Genomic DNA, 20283 nt, shown 5'->3' with positions numbered 1-20283 from the left:
CAGAGCCTGGCCCGAGCCTGGCCCCCGAGCTCCCAGCTGAGCCTGACGTCCCTCCCTCCGCCTGCAGGCCGTGACGAGGGCCCTGCGAGCGAGCCGGACGAGGCGCTCGTGGACGAGTGCTGTCTGCTGCCCAGCCAGCTGCTCATCCCCAGCCTGGACTGGCTGCCGGTCAGCGACGGCCTGGTCAGCCGCCTGCAGCCCAAGCAGCCGCTGCGGCTCCGCTTCGGCAAGGCTCCCGCCCTGCCCGGCAGCGCCACCGCCTGGCCGCTGGACGGCCTGGCCAGGTGCGCGCCCTCTGCAGCCCCGCGTCGCCCCCAGCTCAACCTGCCGCCTCCGCCCGCGTGCCTGCCCTCGGGGCCTGTGCGCACTGTTCCTGCTGCTGTCCCCCAGGGATGTCCCCCGTCTCCCAGCACCTGCCACTCCGCTCCTCCACCTCAGGCTTCAGCGACTTGTGCACTCGCGTGTCTGTGACATTCTCTCTGCTCTGGCGTGCAGCCGTGTGCAGTGCCCCCGCGGCTGTCAGCTGCTGGGGTTCCAGCCCCCACAGAGGTCACGCTGATACCACGTAGCCTGAGCCGCCCACCATAAACCACCCCCGGCCTGGCCCAGGGCCCCAGAGATAAAGCAGTGAATCGGGCAGGACCTTTTCAGGGCTGAGGGCACCGCCTTTGGAAGGTGCTGGTCTGGACCCCACAGCACAGTGGGGTGGGTTTCGTCCCCATCTCATAGGCAGTGAGCACCTCAGAGAGCTGCAGTCACGAGCCACGGTCACGGTCACAGCCGGGCGGCCATCTGACCAGACCGGCAGGTTCCATCCTGCTCAATGCTCATTGTTTGAAGAGACACGTGACGTCCCCACAAAGCCTGCTCCTTTGGGCGGCAGTCTGTCTTGCCTGCAGGCCCTCCTGGCACTTTGTCCCCTGGGTCTGGGTTTTAGAGAAGACTGCGTGAACGAGATCAGTCAGGGGACTTCCGGTCCTTGGTTTTGGAAACTTTCAAGCACGTTTCACACGAGTGTAACCACCCAGCCCACCCAGCCACCAGGCCCCCTCCCGCAGGGTCTCGTGCTGCCAGGCTCTGGGGGCTGCGCGGGGGGCCCGGCACCTTCCGGGGGGGGCGGGTGTAGGTGCACAGCCCATGAGCACTCTGGAGCTCTGCCACGGTGGGCGCGTCTCGCACGCTTTGTCTTAGAGATGGCTCCGTGCCAGCACGTGCGCGCGTGTATCTGCTGTGCGTGCATGCTGGCACATGTGTGTGTTTGTACACGTGTGGTGGTGGGCACGTGTGTGGGCACGTGACCTCCACTTCCCCCATCCTCCAGGGCGCCAGGCCAGCCCAAAATCGACCACCTGCGGAGGCTGCACCTAGGCGCCCACCCCACGGAGGAGTGCAAGGCCTGTACCAGGTGAGCTGAGCCGCGGACGGCTCCCTCCGCCCCGCAACAAGCACGGCCCCTGCTCTGCCGCCCCTGGCCTTGGGTGTGGGGCGTCCCCTCCGTGAGCCTCAGTGTCATCTTGGGGGGCTGCCGAGCAGGTCTCTGAGGGCCGAGCTGCCTCGGGAGGTCCGGGGCATCCTGGCTCGGTGTGCTGACGAACGGGGGACCATGCACCCTCGTAGCACGCTGGGTGACTCAAGGGCAGGAGCGCAGCGTGGCCCGGCCCCACGTGGAGTCCCAGGCAGTGTCCCAGTCGGGACTCGGACCCTGCCCCCTGTCGCCGCTCAGGGAGGGAGGGCCCCTGCTGAGCCAGACAGAAGGGCGGGCGGGAGCGAGGAGGTGCCGGGCGCAGCTTCCCGGTGAGGTGCCCCAGCTGCTCCCCGCTCTGCCTGCAGATGTGGCTGCCTCACCATGCTCAGGTCGCCCAACAAGACGACGGCCGTCAGGCAGTGGGAGCAGCGCTGGATCAAGAACTGCCTCTGTGGGGGGCTGTGGCGGCGGGTGCCGCTCAGCGGCCCCTGACCGGGCCAGGCCCTCGGACTGGCCCCCGGGGTCTGTGGGCAGGTGACGCTGTCCCATCGCCGGTGACAGCGTCCCGCACACTTGGGGCCTTCACTGGGTGTGTTACGATCGTAGTTTCTGAAGTGTGACTTTCGGGGCCTTGTCAGCCGTGGCCAGTGTCCCCGTGACAAGCCAGGCAGCCGAGGAGGACATGGCCTGCAGCCTCAGGTCCGTGCCCCTTGGCCCAGTGACGTCAGTCCCTCTCCCTCGGAACTCAGTGGTGCATCTGTAGGACGGACCAGCCGTGCTGAACCTCTGCCCGAGCTGGGCGCTGGGCGCCACACTGGGCCTGCCCGCAGCTCACAGCCCAGGCACCCACCTCCCCAGGCCTCCAGGGGCCCCTCCAGATGGCCCTGGTCCTGGGTCAGAGAGTCCAGGACAGGCTGGGCGTCTGTCCTTTAAAACATCCCACATGAACCTATTGGGTGTCGAGGAGTTGCTGCTGGTGACAGCAGTCAGACCTGTGCCCAATTCCGTCAGCTGCAGACGGGGATGTCGTACCTGTGCATCTGGGTGGCTGTGACCCGGGTGGCCCAATAAACGTTCAGCTGGGTAGGGTCACCTGTATCTGGTGTGGCGGCCTCACCCAGCAGCCCCGCCCACTGCGGCTCCCTTGCCCCCATCACGCAGATCTGGTCTGTGTGACGTGTGTCGCTCCCACGTGAACGTTTATGGAGCACCCGCTGTCTGCCAGGCGCAGCGGCCCGAGCCGGGTTGGGGCTCTGCCTGCCCACCTGGCTCCTTCAGATGAATTTCTGTCACTTGCCTCTGCTTCCTCTTCACCTGCCGTCCCCCCCATCCCCCTAGCCCAGAGCTGCTCAGCCTTGTTCCCCAGGGAACCCTCCTGTGCCACCAGCAGACACTTGCCCGGATGGGTCCCGCTGCCCCAGGTTCCGGGCGTGGCACCCATTAGGTGGTAGCTGGTTCTCAGGCCCTGCGTTTTCCTTCAGGAAGCTCCAGGGAGCTGGGTGAGGTGGTCCCCTGCGGAAGGCAGCGCCTGGGCTGCTGCACGCCTGTTGCCCTTTCGGGGGTCACAAGAGCTGTGGGGGCCTGTTTAAATCCTGCTCTGCGTGCCGGTCCCCACGCAGCCCAGCTACTGCCATCTGCAGGGACGTGGAGCTTCGGGCCAGCGCCTGGGGGACAAGGAGGCTGGCCCTCTGTTGGATCGGTGGGTTCCTGGATGTCCAGCCTCACCTGCCCCCAGAGAAGCAGTGACCCCGAGGGTGGTCCCCCCACCCATGAAGGTGCACTGGGTGTGAGGTCGCCACCCTGGGGACAGCCAGGGGACAGAATGGCCTTAAGCCCTGTTCTAAGAGTCAGGGGCTGTGGTTCGGGGAGCAGGAACAAGGCCTTTCCTCTGCCGAGGTGTCTGCCGGGTCCTTCCCGCCCACCGCACCAGGCTCTTTGAGGTAGATGGAGATGAGAGGCTGGTCCTTTGACAGCCACGTCACCCATGCGTCATTGGGCCACCATCTACCCAGAGTCGCCCTGGCCAGGCCTACCGGAGCGAGGATGTCTCCACATGACCCCAAGTCACCTGGACACAGTGAGAAAGGATACGCCACCTGAATCCCAGAAACAACATGAGAGGGCTGGGTGCAGGTTCTGTGTCACTAAGTTCAGGTGGCCTTTTGGGCGGCAGGCCACCAGAACATGTAAATTGCTGAGCGAGCCCAGTGGGCAGAACGAGCCGGGGGGGCTGCCCGGGAGCATGCTCGTGAGGGGCACATGGGGTAGCCTCCTGCCGTGGCACCCGGAGTGTTTGAGGGTGGGGGCTCTGTGGGTCAAGATGCTCCGAGTCACCCCTTACCTGTCGCCCACCTGGGTGTCTGTGCAGTTCCCACCTCTGGGGGAACAGCAGCAGTGCTGCGGGATGATGCCGTTGAGTCCAGCGGGCTGCGCCTGTCCCATGTCCCCAGCTGCAACCTCGCAGCCTCCTTAGAGGATGCACCCAGTGGCCACGGCGCTCCCCGGCTTCTGCCACCTGCCACTCACTCTCCACTTTGGCCTCCGGAACCTTCCATGGCTCCCGCTGACCACAGGATGGGGGTGACCTACCCGGGGAGTTGTGGAGTCTAACGTGAACCCCACATCTGACTCCCAGCCCGGGTCTGCTGGGGCACGGGCGTCCAGAGATAGAAGTGGGAAGCTGAGCCTTAGTGGGGTTCAGCCAGGGGCGGGGCCACTGCCAACTCTGGTCACTCTGCCCTCCCACCAGTGGGAGGAACACACCCGCTGTGGCTGGGAGGGGCTCTGCGAGGTCAAAGGGCCCCACCCCAGGGCTCTGGTTCCCATCACAGCAGGAGCCCCCAAGAGGGGGGCGGGGAGCACCGGCTCCTTGGGGTAAATGGCCTTTGAACCTGTCTCCTGCCAGCCTCTGCCTGGGCTGCGCCTACTGCCTGGACATCCTGTTCTGCTGGGCCACCCCACAGACCCTCTTCCGCCCCCAGATCACACCCCGCCCTTCGGGTCAGGCAGTGGGCCCAACTCCACAGCCATCAGCCCACACACAGGGGACGGTCCCGTTCCATCTGTCCCCACCAGCGTTGCCACAGAAAAGGTAGGATGCCCAGTAGATGTGACTTTTGGATCAGCAGTCGATACTCTTTTAGTTCGAGCCTGTCCCAAGTGTCACATGGGATATAGTATAAAACATTTGTTTCCTGAAAGTCCCACTCACTCGGACAGCCTGTGGTTATATTTACTAAGTCTGGCCTCCCCCCTCCCTCCCCCATCCCCAAACTGAAGTCACACCCTGGCTTGTCATTTCATTCTGGAAATACCTACCGGGTGACTGAGCCTTTGATGCTGACTAACTGGTGATTCTGCCTCCCTTCCCCTTACTCAAATGTGCATGATTTCTTACATTGCACATGGAATTCGTGAGCACACCGAGGAGAGCGTCACGGCCACCTCACAAAGCCCGAATGAGCAACATTCTGTGCAACAGAGTGTGAGCCACGAGGGGGCCGGCTCACAGGGGACCTCCGTAGATGCTCACGTGTGAATGAGTGACCGGCCACGAGGCTCCCCCGACAGGAGCAAAGCCCCACCACAGGCCCAGGTCCCACAGCTTCAGATGCTCGGGCTCTTTTCCCAAAAGGGAGGTCACAAATGCCCTTTGTGGACCAGGCTTAACGCCTAGAACGGGGCCTCAAGGGTTCCTCACCCAGGCAGGAGAAAGGGCACAAGGCCTTGGCATTTGGGTTCTTAGCCTCTGTCACCTCCTTGTCATTGCCCAGAAGGAGGGCAGCCAGTCGGGACAGAGCTGGATGGCGGTTCTGAGACACCCATCAGCCTCTTTCTATGACCCAGCCCAGGGGACGCCTATGGACGCAGCTGCCATGGCTCTGGGTGCGAATGTGAACTTTGTCTAGGAGCTTCCGGGTGACCTCGGGACAGTCGCCTGGCCTCTGGAGCCCATCACTTCGCTTGCGATGCGGTCATAAGTACCCATTTAGAGCCTCTGTATACGTAAACCTCAGCCCAGAGCAGGGTCTTGCACACAGTAGGCCCTCACGTTCTGCTTGGAAAGCAAAGGGAGAGCTGGACATTAGCCGGATCAAGGAGACACCCCCACGCGGATCCCTTCCTGCGACCCGGGTCTCCTCTCGCCTCCTAGGGACGAGGGCGCCACCGTGTGGCCGAGATGCGGAGCGGCTCCTGGAGGCTCCGGCGCGGCGGAAGGGCGTCGGGTTTGCAGGGGCCGGGCCCCCAGGTTTTCCGCCTGCCAGCCTCCCCGTCACCTCCTGGCACCGCGTTAACCGCGCAGGCGCCCTTCGTGGCCTGCGCCTCCCGGGTCTGGCCGCCGCCCCCGTGCCCCGCATGCAGCGTGTGCTCAGGCAAGGCCCACCGCGTCCGGGCGGGGCGTGCAGGCGCCGCGGGACCCTCCCTCCCGCGAGCAAACGAACGCATGCGACGCAGACCTGCTGCTCCTGCGACACGAGCGAGGGCCGAACCAACCGCTTCTGGACAAAAGATGAGACAGAGACGAACAGAGGAGGCTGGGGCCGCGGGGCGGGGGGCCAGGGAGGGGCAGTGCGCGTAGCTGACGCCCCTCCACCTCCACAGGGCGGGGGCTCTGGCCAGGGCCGTCGCCCACCCGCAGGGTCACTGCAGCACGTTCTGGACACACCGTGGAGCCCACGTCGGCCCCAAATGAAGGAAGCAGGCAGGGCCACAGGACGTAACCGTGCACACCTGGCCGCACCCCCCAGCACTGTCCTTGGTGGGCATCACCGCGCACACCCGGCCGCACCCCCCAGCGCTGTCCTCGCGGGCCAGCGCCCCTGACGCCCCAGGCACCCGCTCGGCTCCTCCCAGCCTGCGGCCTACAGAGGCCGCTGATAGACCGGGCCACTCTCCCAGGGATGGAAGAGACGGCTACTTTGTCTAACTCACGTGAGTAGAAAGTCAGGCAAATGGAAGGACAGAGACTCTCTCTCAAATGAAGGAACAAGAAAATCCTCCAGAATGAAACCCCAGGGAACCGAGAATGAGTAATCTGCGTGCCATGGGCTAGAGGGACTTCGGGAGAACTCCAACAGACTTAGAAAGTATAAGAGAACTGGGCAGAGCTGAAGATACAGTTACTGAAATGAGCTGAAGATAGTTACTGAAATGAAAAGACACGAGATTAGCTGACACAAGAACAGACCAGGACCTGGAACACAGACTGGTGCCAACCAACCAATCAGGACGGCAAGAAAAAAAAAAAATGAAGAGATCTCTGGAACAACATTAAGCACTGAAACATTTGCATTATCGGGGGCCCAGAAGAAGAGAGAGGAATGGACACTTACTTGACTTAAAGAAATAGTGGCTGAAAATTTTCCTGACTTTGTAAAGGAAACGGACACCCAGGTCCGGGAAGCACAGAGAGTCCACACAAGATGAACCCTGAGATCCGCACCGAGACGCCCCAATGAAAATGGCAAAGGTGAGAGGCGAAGGCAGTCTTAAAAGAAGCCAGGGAAAGCAACAGTTACATAGGATGGAAATCCCTAAGGAACTCAGCTGACTTCTCACAGAAATAAACTCAACATGGGTTAAAGGCTTAAATGCAAGACCTGAAACCATAAAATTCCTAGAAGAAAACATAGGTAGTAAACTCTTTGACATCGCTCTTAGCAATATCTTTTTGGGCAACAACAGAATAAATAAATAGATTATATCAAACTAACAAGTTTCTGCACAGCCAAGGAAGCTATCAATGAAATGAAAAGATAATCTACTGAATGGGAGAAGATATTTGCGAATGATTTCTCCAAATAAGGGGTGAATATCCAAAATATGTAAAGAACTCATAGAACTCAACATCAAAAAAAAATCTAATTAAAAATTTGGCCGAGAACCCGAATAGACATTTCTCCAAAGAAGACATATAGATGGCCAACAGACATATGAAAAGATGCTCGATGTCACTAATCATCAGAGAAATGCCAATTAAGGCCACGGTGAGAGCTCACCTCACACCTGTCAGAATGGCCATCGTCGATAAATCAACACACGACAAGGGCTGGTGAGGACGTAGAGAAAAGGGGGCCTCGTGGACTGGTGCTGGGACCGCAGGTGGGTGCAGCCACTACGGAACGCAGCGTGGACGTGCCTCACACAATTTACGATAGAACCAGCGAACGACCTAGCAATTCCACTTCTGGGTATTTAGCCAAAGAAAACAAAACCATTTATTTGAAAAAAAAAAAATGTGCATCCCAAATATTCATTGCAGCACAACTAGTAATAACCAACACATGGAAGCCACCTAAGTGCCCATCGACAGACGATTGGATCAAGAAGAGGTGGCACACATAGGATGGATGAGTGAAGTAAGTCAGACAGAGAAAGATAAATATCATATTGTTCACTTCTATGTGGATTCTAAAAAACAAAGTAAATGAACAAACGAAATAGAAACAAAGCATAAAATAAAGGCTGACGGTATGCAAAAGTAGATGACTTTATTGCTCCCGGTGACCCCCCTCTCAGGCCCTCCTCAGGCGGCCTCAGCCGCGGCCATCACACCGTCGATCCAGGCTGCATAGCTCGCCACACGCGTGTAGATGCCAGGCTTCTTGGGGTTGCCACACACGCGGGATCCGGAGGTGACTATACCCACGGCGATGCCCCCGCACACCAGCGGGCCCCCGGAGTCACCCTGCATGGCCCAGGGTCGTGAGGCCTGGTGCACCCCAGCAGGACCCCCTATCCTCCTGCGTCCACTTGCCGCTCTGCCAGTGCAATTCCTGTTTCTCGCCTGCATCAACTGCCTCCCCCGCCCCTGCCCACCGCCGCAGGCCCCACCCACCAGGGCCCCGCCTCCCCGGCGCATAGCCCCGCCCCCGTGTTGGCCCGCCCTCCAGGGAGCCCCGCCCCTCGGTCGGCCCCGCCTTCCCGGGCCTCGCCCCCTCCCCGCACCTTGCAGCTGTCGCGGCGGTGGCTGCTCTCAGCGCACATCATGCGCTCGGTGACGGTGCCATCGTGGTACCTGCGCAGGTTGCAGGTGGCGCGGTCCAGCACGGGCAGGGTCAGATACTGCAGGCGGTCTGGCTGGCGGCCCGTGTGGCTGACCACGCCCCAGCCGGCCACGTCGCAGAGCGTGCCGGCGGGCACGTCGCGGTCCTCGCGCTGCCAGGGCAGGGTCTTCACCATGGGGCCCAGCCGCTCTTGGACAGCTGGTGGGGGCGAGGAGGGGGGGTGGCAGGTGTCAGGGTCAGGGGTCCGGGGGTGCATACGTAGAAGGAGGGACTGCGGCTAGACTCGGTGGGACCCGGCTGGGGGAGGCGGGCGTAGGGACGGGGTCTCCGGACACCTGCAGCAGGAGGAGGTCGTGGTCAATCGTGTCGCGCCTGCTGTCCGGGTGGGGCACTGCGCGCAGCACGTCGTACAGGCGCTTGGAGGACTCCGGCTGCGACAGCGAGTGTGCGCCCAGGAGCACCTGTACCTTCCCGTCGGTCCTGGGGGCGGGGTCCACGTCAGAGACACGTCCCCACCGCACCGAGGCCCTTCCCCGCTCTTCGGCCCCGCGGCCCCCTTCCCGAGCGCCCAGGCCACTCACACGTCCTCCAGGCAGTGCGCGGCGCTCAGCACCCACTGCTCCGCCAGCAGGAAGCCGCCGCACACGTGCTTGCCATTCACCTGCACCGAGGCCATGTAGGGCCGCTGGTGGGACGCCGCCTCTCTGCCCCCCAGGATCCGGCCTTGGGGCTGCGCCGCTGGGGGTGGGCGGGCGGGCATGAGGACTTGGGGGATGACTGCAGCCCAGCCCTCGGACTCCCCCACACCCCAGGCCACTCCAGCACCCTCCCACACACACACACACGGAATTCCGTTGTTACAGCCCTCCCCTCCCCCGGGTTTGCAAACTCAGATGCCTGGGAGGCCTGGGGACCACAGGGAGTGGCGGGTCTGGGGCACATTCCACCCTACACACTGAGCCTCACGCTTCGAGTTAAGGGAAGCGGGGCTGACCAGACTGACTCGGCCCGCCGGCCGCTGGCCCGACGGAGCTGCTCCTTCTTCCCTCTGTGGGGCAAGGCACAGGTTCAGATCCAAGTTTTGAAAATTCCTGGACTTCCAGAGACTTCCACCTGGATGCTGACCCCTGGTCGTGGGGCTGGGAGACAGTCCTGTGTGACGGCGGGGCCCCCCACCTGTCTCCGCAGTCCCAGGTCCACTCACCGCATAGGGCCACTCCTAGAAGCATCAGAGCTGCCAGGCGCCGGGAGAGGCCCGCCATGATGCCGCTGTGGTCTGGACACTGACCGGGCGGGGCCCGCGCTCTTATGCCGGTGGAGGGGGGCCCAACCTGGGGGTAGGCAGTAGCCTAGCTGGGAAAGGGGACCCCGCCCCTCTGCTTCCACCCTCCTCAGGAGGGGTTATCTGCTGCTGGACTTTGCACCCCAGGGGGTTACCTCCCGTGTCTGTGCACCTGGCCCAGGGCCGGCGCTTGTGTGGGGAGCAGCCCCCCCCGGGGGGGGGGCGCGTGCCCAGCGGAGGGACGACCCGCCCCAAACTCCTCCCCCAGTCTCCCCAGCGCACCCTTCCAGCCCCCAGGTTTCGCAACGAGGGCTGGAGGCACAGCCTGTAAACAACCCACTTCCTCATTTCTCTGCGGCTCCTTTCTTTCCCTCCTCCCACTTGGAGAGGAAATCTGTTAGGGGTGGGAGGAAGGTCACCCCACACCCTGTCCTGCTGCTGTAGCTCTGGAGCCTGACACCCCCAACAAGCAGAACGTTGGAAAGGTGGTGTGTAGGGGCAGCTGGAAAGACTGTGCCTTCAACACGAAAATTTAAATGGAAAGTTCAGGGTCCACCTGCAGGTGTGGCTTGATCCAGGCACCTTGAGCTATGTCAGGCCGCTGTCTCTGGTTTTCCCTTTCCTCCTTGATGGCTTCTCTGCTCACCAGGCTGCCCTGCTGTGGCCCCAGGGGCCGCACACTCCACCCCGTAGTGGCTTGGTGGGCCCCTCCCCAAATTCCCCATCACTCTAGCCAATGTCCCCAGGCTGCCTCTGATTGGCTGAGCTTGGGTCACATGCCCCTTTCCAGACCTGTCCCTGCTGGCAGGGGATGGCAGGTTATGATAGGTCATATGCTTCTGGGTCACGTGGCCCTCTGTAATGTGGGGATGGTCGGCCAACATCTCATGAAACTATGGGGGGGCGGTGCTGGGACGGGAAGGGTGGGGTGGACCCCAGATGACCCCAGTGGGAACAGTACACAGTACTTTCCTGTTTTTTTTTTTCCCTCTTCTCACAGTGGATTACTTCATACACACAGAAAAGAACAGAAAACAGCAACGTGATCTGTTAGATCCTAACACATTTCCTTATTAAGATCAGAAGATCTTAATAAGGAAATGTGTTAGGATCTAACAGATCACGTTGGATCTAACAGATCTCATGGGCTTTTGTTCAGATTTTGTTCTGAACAAAAGCCCATGAGGATATATGGAGTCCAGATTATGTAAGTGTTAGAAATTGTAGAAAATTTGGAAATGACCCGGGAAGATGGGGCTGTTCAATAAATAACCCTGACTGTCCCCAGATGCCATGTGCACGTGGGAAGACCGCCTGGGTCTAAGGTGGAAAAAGCAATTGCGTGACCACCGACCCTTGGGGACAAGTGGGATGAGGGGACAGCCTGCAGGAAGAGCAGTCGAGCCGAGGGAACAGACAAGGCAAAGGCCCTGAGGGGGACCCAGGCTTCTGAGCTCCAGCGGGAGGGGGCTGGGGGCCAGGGGACAGAAAGGGAGAGGTGATTATCCCAAAATCATCGTGGCAGGGGCGACGTGACCTGGTGTTATTTTCTGTCATTGATTTGCTTGCTTAGGTAACCGTTTCCTCCCCCACCATCAGACGGTGAGGTGAGCTGGGTGATGGCGGAAGCCACGTCTGTCGCGGTCCTCGTCTGTGGCCCCAGAGGGCTCCTTCCGCAGCCCAGGAAGGCAGGAGAGGGGCACAGGTCTGTCAGCTCCCTCAGGGCTGCGACTTCCATGGGGGCCTGTGAGATGCCTTGGGAATCGTCCGCTCTGCCCCTACCCCAATGGGTGACAGAGCAAAAGGCTTGTGCGGTGGGGACGGCTCATCTATCACCAAGTGAGACCCCCAAACGCCCCTGGGCCCTTCCCGAACAACACCTCAGAGGGAAGCAGAGGCTCAGAGACGGCAAGCAGAGTCCAGAGTCAGAGCTGGGGCTGGGAGCCAAGCTCGCGAGCCCCGCCTCGCCTCTCGCACCTCCACTTCCCCGCCTGCAGATCCGGGCACTGACGCGACCTGCCTCAAGGGCCGAACGAGCGTGCGCGTGCACTTGGGATGCGCTCGGCAAACACCTGCTACGGCGCTTTGTGCCCTGGCCACCTGCAAAGCTAATTTCATCACGCAAAAGTGGGTTTCACGGGAGGGAAACGGAAATGGCACCCGGCATCCTTTCCTGGAGGGCGGGGAAGGAACGTCTTACCCCAACGCCGCGACTTTGCTGCCACCTGGTGGCAGCGTCCTCGCGAGACGCCCCGGATGCTCTCCTGACTACTTTTAATCCCCAATTGCACAACCAACAACCACCCAGACACAGTCTACAAAACAGAGAGGGTTTTTATTGTGCCAGACGCTGCGTGATGCAGCGTGGGACGGGCCCAGCCCGGGGCAGGTGAGGTGGGGTGACAGGGGCAGCCCTTTCTAGTGGGTCCTGCTCGCTGGGGCCCTGGGGTGGACACGGGGTTGGTCGCTGGAGCCGCGGATGATGGATTCGATCCAGTTTGCATACTGCGCGACAGGGGCAAAGGCGTCGGGGTACAAGCCGGAGCCGCATCTTCCCACGATGAAGGAGTCGATCCCGTGGACCAGCCCGTTGCAGACCAGCGGCCCGCCGGAGTCCCCCTGTGGGCGGAGCCAGGCGAGGTCAGGGGCTGGGCTTCCGGGACCCCGCCCACCGCCCACGGGGTCGACAGCCCTCCGTGGGCCCTGGCCGCAGGCCCGACTGCTGCGCGCGGACGGGAGTGGGGGCGGGCGCAGGCACTTACGAAGCAGATGCCCGCCCGCCGGCGGGGCACCAGGGTGCACACGTTGGTGCGGCGGCATTGGGCCGTCACCACGGTGACGTTGAGCTGCTGTAGCACTCTGGGTATCGGCCGGTTGGTGCCCAGCTGGCCCCAGCCCATGGCCAGGCACCGCACGCCGTTGCCCACGCCTTGGTCCTGCCGGGGCAGCTGGGCCACGCGCACGTTGGCGTTGATGGTGGCCGACCCGTTGAGCTGCGGTGGGTAGGACAGCGCACCAGGGGGTCGCGCGGGGTGGTGGGCACCGACCCTCCGCCCTTGGGGACTTGGTTTCCCCACATGAGGCCCCACCGTGGTTCTGGGCACCCACGCTGTGAGATGCTCCCCGCCCCCAGGGTCTCAGTCTCCCCAGCTGTGAAGTAGGAGCAGCCGCAGTGGCTCAGGGCGTCCCTGGACGTGTCTCGAGAGCAATAAACAGTGGGCTCTCAATACAGCAAACTATGGGTAACATCAATGACGGCAAGACAGCCTGTTAGAGAACATCTCGGACAGTAACGATGACTCTGCCAGCAGTGGGGAAGGGACGGTTTCCTTCTCCAGCCTCCCCTCGGCCCGGCGTGGGGAATTTTGCCCCATTTCATTAAGACAGGTCGCAGGTAATCATCACGGCCCTGCCAGGTGGGGCTCACGTCGCCAGGTTACCACAGGTGGAGGCGGAGGCAGGAAGACGGCCTGCCCAGTTAGAGCCCCGTGTGACCTCAGTCTCTGCCCCTCCCCCGAGCCTCAAAACCGCCCGCCCCCAGGCCTTTGCACCTGCCGCGCACCCGGGCGCCCCGCCCCTCCGCTGCCCCGCAGTCCCCACCTGGAGGAGCACGATGTCGTTCAGCAGCTCCCTGGCGTTGAAACCGTTTTCAAAGACCCGCTGGACGGCGAAGATCTGCCGGGTGGACTCCCGCTGCCTCAGGTTGTGTGCCCCCAGCACCGCCTGCACTGTCTGGGAATTCCTGCAGGCGGCGCGGGTGCGGGAGGGGACTCGAGGTGGCCCCGGGGAACTGGGGCGGCAGACAGACCCCAGAACCCAGCAGAGCGGAGCCCCACGCCCACGGGAGCCACGCCCACGGGAGCCACGCCCCCGGGGCAGGTACCTGGGCCCACTGGTTGAGCGCCCCCTCTTGGGCCGTTAGTGGGGTCCCCTGGAGGAGCCTGGGCCCTGGCCTCATCCCCCTTTGACAGACGCGGAAAAGAAGGGTCTGAGGACGGAAGGCGCCCACCCGAGGGGTCACTCACATGCCGTTCACACAGTGTGCAGCCGACATGACGAAGTTGGGGGCCACCAGGGTACCGCCGCAGAAGTGGCCTCCCCGCCTCTGCAGGGACACCATGAAGGGCCAGGCATGGGGCCGGGCCGGCTGGCCGCCCACGATCTCAGAGGCCAGCGTGGGGCCTAGGGACACCGGGGGTCAGGGACGGTGAGCGCCGCGGGGGCGCCCACCCCTCCGGGCCCGTCTGCCCTCAAGCCCCCACAGGTCAGGGCCCTTCACGTGCTTGTCGCCAGACGAAACCGAGGCACGGAGCGTGGCCGGGCTCCGTTCAGCTCTGGAACCCTGGGCCCACACCCTGGGCTCCCGGGTCCTCACCACTCTGACCTCAGGCTCCTCCTCCAGAAGCGAGCCTCCCCATCCCAGCCACCACCGCCCCCCCCATGAGGACGAGGGGGCCCTGCTGTTGAGGGCACAGTGGGGAGGTGGGAACAGACACCCAGGGACAGATGGACAGACATGCGGCCCCACTTACCACCGAGCAGCATGGTCAGCAGGATGCAAGGCAGGGCCGGGCTGGAGAGTCCACCGCGTCGGTCCATGGCCAGGAGGGGCTGGTGTCTGCCCCGTGCCCACCGGGCCCTCTTATGGCCTGGCGGGGGAGCGGGTGCATTGCCCCACTTCCTCCCCACCCCCAGGACCAGGCGCTGATCGGAAGAGAGGCTGGGGGAGGGGCGCAAGGGGCCCGGGTCGGCTCCAGGTGAAATTCAGGACTCACAGTTAAATCTGAAAGTCAGATAAACAATTTTTTTCAGTATGACTATGTTCCAAATATTGCACTGATCTAGGAAGTTAGTCGTCGTTTACCAGAACATTCAAGTTTAACTGGGCGTCCTGTATTTTTTCTATATCCGGCAACACTAGGCCCGAAGGGCGTTGGCTGGGTGCCCTCGCTTGCCTCAGTTTACCCAGACACGGCAGCCAGGGGGGGGCTGTGGGCTCCTCGTTTGAGATGAGGAGGCTAAGGCACAGTGAGGTATTCCCTGTGAGTTCCTGCTCAGTGACTTGGGGGACAAGCTGGGGCTCGAAGCCAGGACCCAAGATGGGCAGCACATGCCGTCCACCTCCCTCCCCGGGCCTGGCCTTCCAGCCCCACTTCGACTGTCGCCACGACGGAGACCTCACTCCCACCTGGGGCCCATCGGTCTCGGATCATCAGCAGGGGTTCCGGGGAAGAACCCCTTCCAACCTGCTTGGCCAAACCCCGGGCCCACCCGAGGTGGTGGGGCTCTGGGAGAGGACTTCTGCCCAGGCCTGGGGCTGGACTGTGCCGTCCACCCAAGCTCGAGAGCTTCCGCCTGGTCCGTGGAGAAAGTCAGGCCAGACAATGGAGCTGGGGTCCCCCGGGGCCCAGCCCCCACCTCGTTCCTCTCCCCGCCTCCCCCAGGATGCTCCAGCTGCAACGGCCACCGAAGCCAAGGCTGTCGCAAGAAGCAACGTTCCACCGGCCCCGAACAGGATTCAGGGGAGGGGACCAACGGATCCATCTGCAGGGACCGGAGGGCGGGAGCCCTGGGGGCGTCCTGCTGGTCCCTGGGCCCCCCCCTCCATGTGTGGCCACATGGGGACAAGTGAACCCCCATGGGTTCCTCAGGGGATGATGGCCCTGCTTGTGGCACACAGCAGGCGCTCAGTGCCTCCCTTTAATCCCTCCCTTCCCCACACGCGCCCGTCAGCAAGTCCTGCCCTCTCCCCACTTAGCAGGGCCCCTGAAGTTACCACAGAGCACTTAGTAAGCGCCTGCTGCATACACAGCCCCATTTTCAGTCCACGGAGAGGGGAATGCGGAGGAAGCCACGTCTTTGTGGAGGAGGTGGCTCAGGCGGGGAGACCTCATTTAACCCAAGCTGCATGTATTGAGCGCCACCTGTGTACCACACGCATACATCTCATGGAGGTCAAGCATATCAACGGGGTTCCTTTCCTGCTGTGGCCACTTACTCGCCCACTACATCACCTTGGGCCACCAACTTAACCCCTCCGTGCCTCGGTTTCTTTGCGTGTAGAAGGGAAGTTATAATGATGGCCTCCATCTCATAAGATCCCAAGGATTGAATGAACGAACAATGGTAAAGGTCTTAGGTAAGGAGGTGAAATCCTGGAGGGTTTGCTAGCCATTGGCCACCGCCAGGAGGGCAGGGCAGCGGTGGCCTGGTGTACAGGCTGGGACATGTCAGCCGGGCTGCTGACATGTCTTAACACCGGCAACCCCCCTGCGGCGAGCCGTCGAGCTCACAAGTGACTGCGCTTTGGGGTCTGAGCTCCACCCCAGTGGGAAACATGGTCTGGGTGTCTCTCCCTGCTGCCGAAGGCCTGGGGTCCCCTGAGCTATAGGGAGTGGTCCCCAGCAACAGAGGCCCCCCAGGATCCTCCGAGGACCCCCTTGCCCCGGACACCTCCCAAGCCTCGTGTTCTGATCACCCTGCTGGCTGTTCACGTGGGGTTGCCTTTCCCCGAGTCTCAGCCCAGCCGACCTCTGGCAGATCAGCCCAGCGCCCCGACCCCCCCAGACTTCGCCCTTGGGCCTGGTCCTTGCTGCACAGAGCTTCCCTGGGTCGTCCTGCACACGCCTGAGCCCCCTAGAGACAGAGCCCCCGGCTGTGTCTCCGTGGGTCTTTCTGTTCCCAACATTCCCTAGCAAACTGCTACCCGCAGCACTGTGGGCTTTTTATAAAAACCACGTCCCCTCCCCGGGGCCCCGGGAGATGCAGGGAATTCCCGGCCTCCCCTGTCACGCATCAGGGTACATTCCCAGAATTCAGCCACATCCCTTGTCCCCACACATGTTTGCTGCTGTGACTGCTGTAAACTCACCGCGGCATCCCCCCTCTGGGGGCCCGCCGAGGCGCGAAAGGTGAGCCGGGCAGGCCTGGGAGCTCTCGCCCCCGCTCGACCTTGCACGCCGCCACCAGGTGGTGGCAGAGTGACTCAGGAGTAAAGAGCCATCTCCTGATTCCCATGTGTCCCACGAGCAGTTTGTCCCCTCTCTGAGCCTCGATGGCTTCATTCCAGTGGCTTCTCGCCCGCCGGCCAGTGACCCCAGCTTCAGCTGGGGTGTCTCTTTAGGCCCATGCAGCTCATGTCTGCTCCCCTGCCCGCCACCTCCCGCCCCCCACTGCCCTGACCACCCCGCCCCCACCTCGCTCCATCCCAGCCACACACACCGGGTGCCTCGTGCCCTGGCCCTCCCATGTCCCTGCCCAGGGCTCTCCCCCTATGTTTCTGCTCATGGTTGGCACTTAGCTCGGCATTACTGCCTCCTCCAGGAAGCCTCCCGACAGGCCCCAGGCTGCCATGTCACATGGCCTGGTCCTCCAGCAGCACCCGGAGCTGGAGACAAGAGCTGGAAGCTACGCTCCCAGCCCCGAGGAGGGCCGGGCTGGAGGTCCTTGGACAGTTCTGGGAAGCGTCTGGGGTGACGCCCTTTTCCAGACAATGAAACCGAGAGGCACAGAGGTGGGCAGCAACTCGCCTGGGGCCCCGGCGGCGGGACTGGATGAGACCCCATGTCTGTGGGTGCTGGGGAAGTGGGACTCGCTGTGACCTGGGCCCTCCGCCAGCCTGCAGGCCTTGGCTCCGCACCCCCGTTCCGACTCTGGAGTCTGGGGACTCAGATGCTGGGGACCCCTGCCCCCACGCCTCCCCGTGTGGGAAGAACAGACAGGAGCCAGTGGGGGTTTGAACTTTTATTGACGGCACGTGTGGCTGGACCCTGGTCCCCCGGCCCTCTGTTGGGGCTTGCTGTCCTGCTTCAGCCCCAGGGGGTCGGGAAATGGGACTCAGGGGCTGCCCCCGTCCCCCGTGCCTCTCAGCACGGACTGAATCCAGTCCACGTAGAGCGCCACGCGGGCGAAGAAGTCGGGGTACTGGCGATTGGCGCACGCCTTGATCAGGAAGGAGTCCACGGCCTGGAGGACGCCGTTGCAGATCAAAGGGCCGCCGGAGTCTCCCTGGGAAGGGTGGGGACAGGGCGCTCAGCCCCCCGGGACGCGGCTACGTCGGGGAGACAGCAGCTGGCAGCAGCCTGGCACTGTTTAGGAGTCACATGTTTCCAGCCCAGAATTTTCTTTCAGACACACGGATGACGGAGGGAGACGAGGCCACTCTGGGTGACACCGGGTGTTTGTGGCCTCCTACTGTGTGCCTGAGGCCCCAGGCCCAGGCCGGGCCTGGACCTCGCACCTCCCCAGGGTCTGGAGGGACCCCAACTGGAAAGTCCCCGGATCCACGAAGGCCAGCAGGTACGACGTGCGTGCCCCACTGTGCCTTAGGCCTCGCCCGTGGACCCCTCACGCTGGGTGTGCCCCCTCCAGGTGGGGGACGGAGGCACAGCCCATGCTGTTCAGTGAGGAGGGGGACACTCCAACAGCAGCCCGCCGCCCACCCCGCCTCCCCGGGGGGCGGGGCCTGGCGCCCCATCCGCTCCAGGCAGCACCCACCGCCCGCGGTGTGGCGCCCCGGGAGCCGGGCAGATACGTACGAAGCAGATGCCGGCCTTGCGACGGGGAACGAAGGTGCATACGTTATGTGGCCGGCACAGGATGGTCACCACGGTGACATTGAGCTCCTGCAGGACGTGGGCCGTTGGCTCGCTTGTGCCTAGCCGGCCCCAGCCCATGGCCAGGCATTGGGTGCCTTGGGTCAGCAGTTGGCCCTGCTCGGGGAGCTGGGCCACCGCCACCTGGGCGTTGAGGTTGGCTGGGCGGTTCAGCTGGGGACGAACAAGGGTGACGGGCAGTGAGACCCTGTCTCCAGACCCCACAGACACCCGGGCCTCGCATCCAACCGAGTCCCGGGCACCCCGAGGTGCCGTCTCTGGGCGTGCTGTTCCCTCCGCCCGGTCCCCTCCCACTCGCTCTCAGGTTCCACTTTGGGGGTCACCTCCTCCAGGGAGCCCGCCCTGATTGACCTCCAAACCTGGCCAGGGCTCAGTTTTACGTTCTCTGATGCCATGGGCCTCCTCTTTGTAGCATTTGTCACTGGGGCACGCATTCGTTTACAAAGCACATATTGGGCGCCAACTGCATGCTCCGTCCTCCGCTAAGCCCCGGGACCCTACCTCTGCTCCCTGGGGCTGATCTTCCGTGTTTGGGAGGGGCCGGGTGCAGGAGACAGACATATGGTCAAGGGAAATGAGATGACAAGCCTGGAATCGGGGCTGTCGTTCCCGCGGGGGTGGGTGGGGGGCCCTCTCGCTGAGAAGGGGGCGGGCCGGGCGCCGGGAGGCAGGCCCACGTGCGGCCCTCCCCAACAGGCCCAGCCGGGCACGGGCACGGGCCTGGCACACCGCGCCAGCCAGCTGGTGGAGGCCGACGGGGCATCCACCCACCTCCAAGATCAGCACGTCGTTGAGCTTCTGTTCTGGGTCGTAGCTGTTGGTGAACTGGCGGACGGCGGAGAGCTTCTGCTGGCTGGGCTCCTCCTCCCGCAGGTTGTGGGCCCCGAGCACCACGTCCACCAAGGCGAGGGGTCTGGAGGGTCACGGCGCTCATCGCGGGCCCCCACATCCCATCCCCCCACCCTCCCCGGCAGCCTGCGGCTCAGAGCACAGACAGCCACCTCGGTGACACCCCCCCCAGACCTGGGGCAAGGCCACCCCCCCGAGACCCGGGGCAGGGCCCCCCTGGGGCACGCACAAGTTCTGCAGGCAGTGGGCCGCGGTCAGCACAAATCTGGGGTGGATCAAGGTGCCCCCGCAGAAGTGGTTGCCTATCACCTGCAGTGACGCCATGTAGGGCCGCGAGTGTGGCTCAGCTTCCCGGCCGCCCACGATCTCGGCCGCCTGCGCTGCACCTGGGGACATGTGGCGTCAGCGGCCCTCCCTGCAGCCCCCTCCCCAGGAGGGCAGCTCTGGGCTTCGCCCATTTTACAGATGGGGAAACTGAGTCGAAGTCCCAGAGCTCCCCCTCGCTCCTTCCCTCCCCTGAGAGCACTCAGCCCACGCGTGTCCTGCCCAGGTCCTGCCTCGATCTCCCCGTCTGCGCCAGGAGGGCATTGGGCTGGTGTTGTGGGTGGACATTCCCCAGAGTCAGCAGCATGTGAACAGGTGGACAGGCGGACACGTGGCCCCACTCACCAGCCAGCAGCACGGCCAGCAGGACTGAGGCCAGGGCAGGGCTGGAGGGCCTGTGGCTTGGGGTCATGGTCGGGCAGGGCTCCGGTTCCCCTGCTGGCCACCCCCTCTTATAGCCCGACACTTGGAGGCCGTTGGGGTTGCCCCATGCCCGGGCTGAGCGCCCCACTTCCTCCTTCCAACTCTGTGGCCACCAGGAGCTGGGGGTTGAACCACACTCCCTGGGGATGCGGGAGGGACCGGCTCGGGGTCCCCTGGACAAGGGGCAGCATGACGCAGTCCTCGGAGGGGCACACACACCACGCTCCATGTTTCCCCATTGGGTCCCTGTGGCCCCAGCCAAGAAGGACGTGGCCAGCGTGTCCAAGCCCTGGGGTGAGTCCCAATCGTGGGGACCGA

At 63.2% G+C, this 20283-nt stretch overlaps 4 protein-coding genes across 4 annotated transcripts in view; 1 reads left to right on the top strand and 3 right to left on the bottom strand.

Moving 5' to 3' along the window:
• The window catches only part of MED16 (mediator complex subunit 16), a 12786-nt gene extending 10226 nt beyond the window's left edge, over positions 1-2560 (top strand). The window contains exons 12-14 of the mRNA XM_039838993.1: positions 1-284; positions 1322-1405; positions 1831-2560. The exon at positions 1-284 is cut by the window's left edge and continues 4 nt beyond it. Coding sequence (XP_039694927.1) covers positions 1-284; positions 1322-1405; positions 1831-1957 — 495 coding nt within the window. The 3' untranslated portion in view covers positions 1958-2560. The remainder of the gene's footprint in view (positions 285-1321; positions 1406-1830) is intronic.
• Positions 2561-7931: 5371 nt separating this feature from the next.
• On the bottom strand, positions 7932-9803 carry CFD (complement factor D). Its single transcript, XM_039839047.1, has 5 exons — positions 9677-9803; positions 9054-9210; positions 8793-8952; positions 8414-8659; positions 7932-8153 (listed from the first exon to the last, which is right to left on the bottom strand). Exons 1-5 carry the CDS (start codon positions 9732-9734, stop codon positions 7992-7994), a joined length of 783 nt encoding a protein of 260 aa, XP_039694981.1. The 5' UTR covers positions 9735-9803; the 3' UTR covers positions 7932-7991.
• Positions 9804-11882: 2079 nt separating this feature from the next.
• Positions 11883-14741, bottom strand: ELANE (elastase, neutrophil expressed). The gene is made up of 5 exons (XM_039839045.1): positions 14287-14741; positions 13780-13936; positions 13355-13496; positions 12517-12747; positions 11883-12373 (listed from the first exon to the last, which is right to left on the bottom strand). Exons 1-5 carry the CDS (start codon positions 14351-14353, stop codon positions 12173-12175), a joined length of 798 nt encoding a protein of 265 aa, XP_039694979.1. The 5' UTR covers positions 14354-14741; the 3' UTR covers positions 11883-12172.
• Positions 14742-17489: 2748 nt separating this feature from the next.
• Positions 17490-20073, bottom strand: LOC120583674 (myeloblastin-like). Its single transcript, XM_039839046.1, has 5 exons — positions 19888-20073; positions 19448-19604; positions 19141-19282; positions 18292-18522; positions 17490-17761 (listed from the first exon to the last, which is right to left on the bottom strand). The coding sequence occupies exons 1-5, from the start codon at positions 19952-19954 to the stop codon at positions 17591-17593; spliced, it is 768 nt and encodes a 255-aa protein (XP_039694980.1). The 5' UTR covers positions 19955-20073; the 3' UTR covers positions 17490-17590.
• Positions 20074-20283: the final 210 nt, after the last annotated feature.

Source organism: Pteropus medius, unplaced genomic scaffold (assembly GCF_902729225.1).
Source record: "Pteropus medius unplaced genomic scaffold, Ma_sr-lr_union100, whole genome shotgun sequence".
In the NCBI taxonomy this organism is placed as follows: Eukaryota; Metazoa; Chordata; class Mammalia; order Chiroptera; family Pteropodidae; genus Pteropus; species Pteropus medius.
The sequence above is the reverse complement of the archived record's forward strand: the minus strand, read 5'-3'. Positions and strand labels throughout refer to the sequence as shown.

Coding starts and splice junctions, on each gene's coding strand:
- CFD (XM_039839047.1), bottom strand. CDS start 9,734: ATGGCGGGCCTCTCCCGGCGCCTGGCAGCTCTGATGCTTCTAGGAGTG. Junction 8,953..9,053: donor GCGCACTGCCTGGAGGACGT/GTGAGTGGCCTG, acceptor CCCCGCCCCCAG/GACCGACGGGAAGGTACAGG. Junction 8,154..8,413: donor ACCGCCGCGACAGCTGCAAG/GTGCGGGGAGGG, acceptor TGGGCCATGCAG/GGTGACTCCGGGGGCCCGCT.
- ELANE (XM_039839045.1), bottom strand. CDS start 14,353: ATGGACCGACGCGGTGGACTCTCCAGCCCGGCCCTGCCTTGCATCCTG. Junction 13,937..14,286: donor GCTGACCATGCTGCTCGGTG/GTAAGTGGGGCC, acceptor CGGTGTCCCTAG/GCCCCACGCTGGCCTCTGAG. Junction 12,748..13,354: donor ACGACATCGTGCTCCTCCAG/GTGGGGACTGCG, acceptor TACCCACCGCAG/CTCAACGGGTCGGCCACCAT.
- LOC120583674 (XM_039839046.1), bottom strand. CDS start 19,954: ATGACCCCAAGCCACAGGCCCTCCAGCCCTGCCCTGGCCTCAGTCCTG. Junction 19,283..19,447: donor GCCCACTGCCTGCAGAACTT/GTGCGTGCCCCA, acceptor GTGACCCTCCAG/ACCCCTCGCCTTGGTGGACG. Junction 17,762..18,291: donor GCAAGGCCGGCATCTGCTTC/GTACGTATCTGC, acceptor CACCCTTCCCAG/GGAGACTCCGGCGGCCCTTT.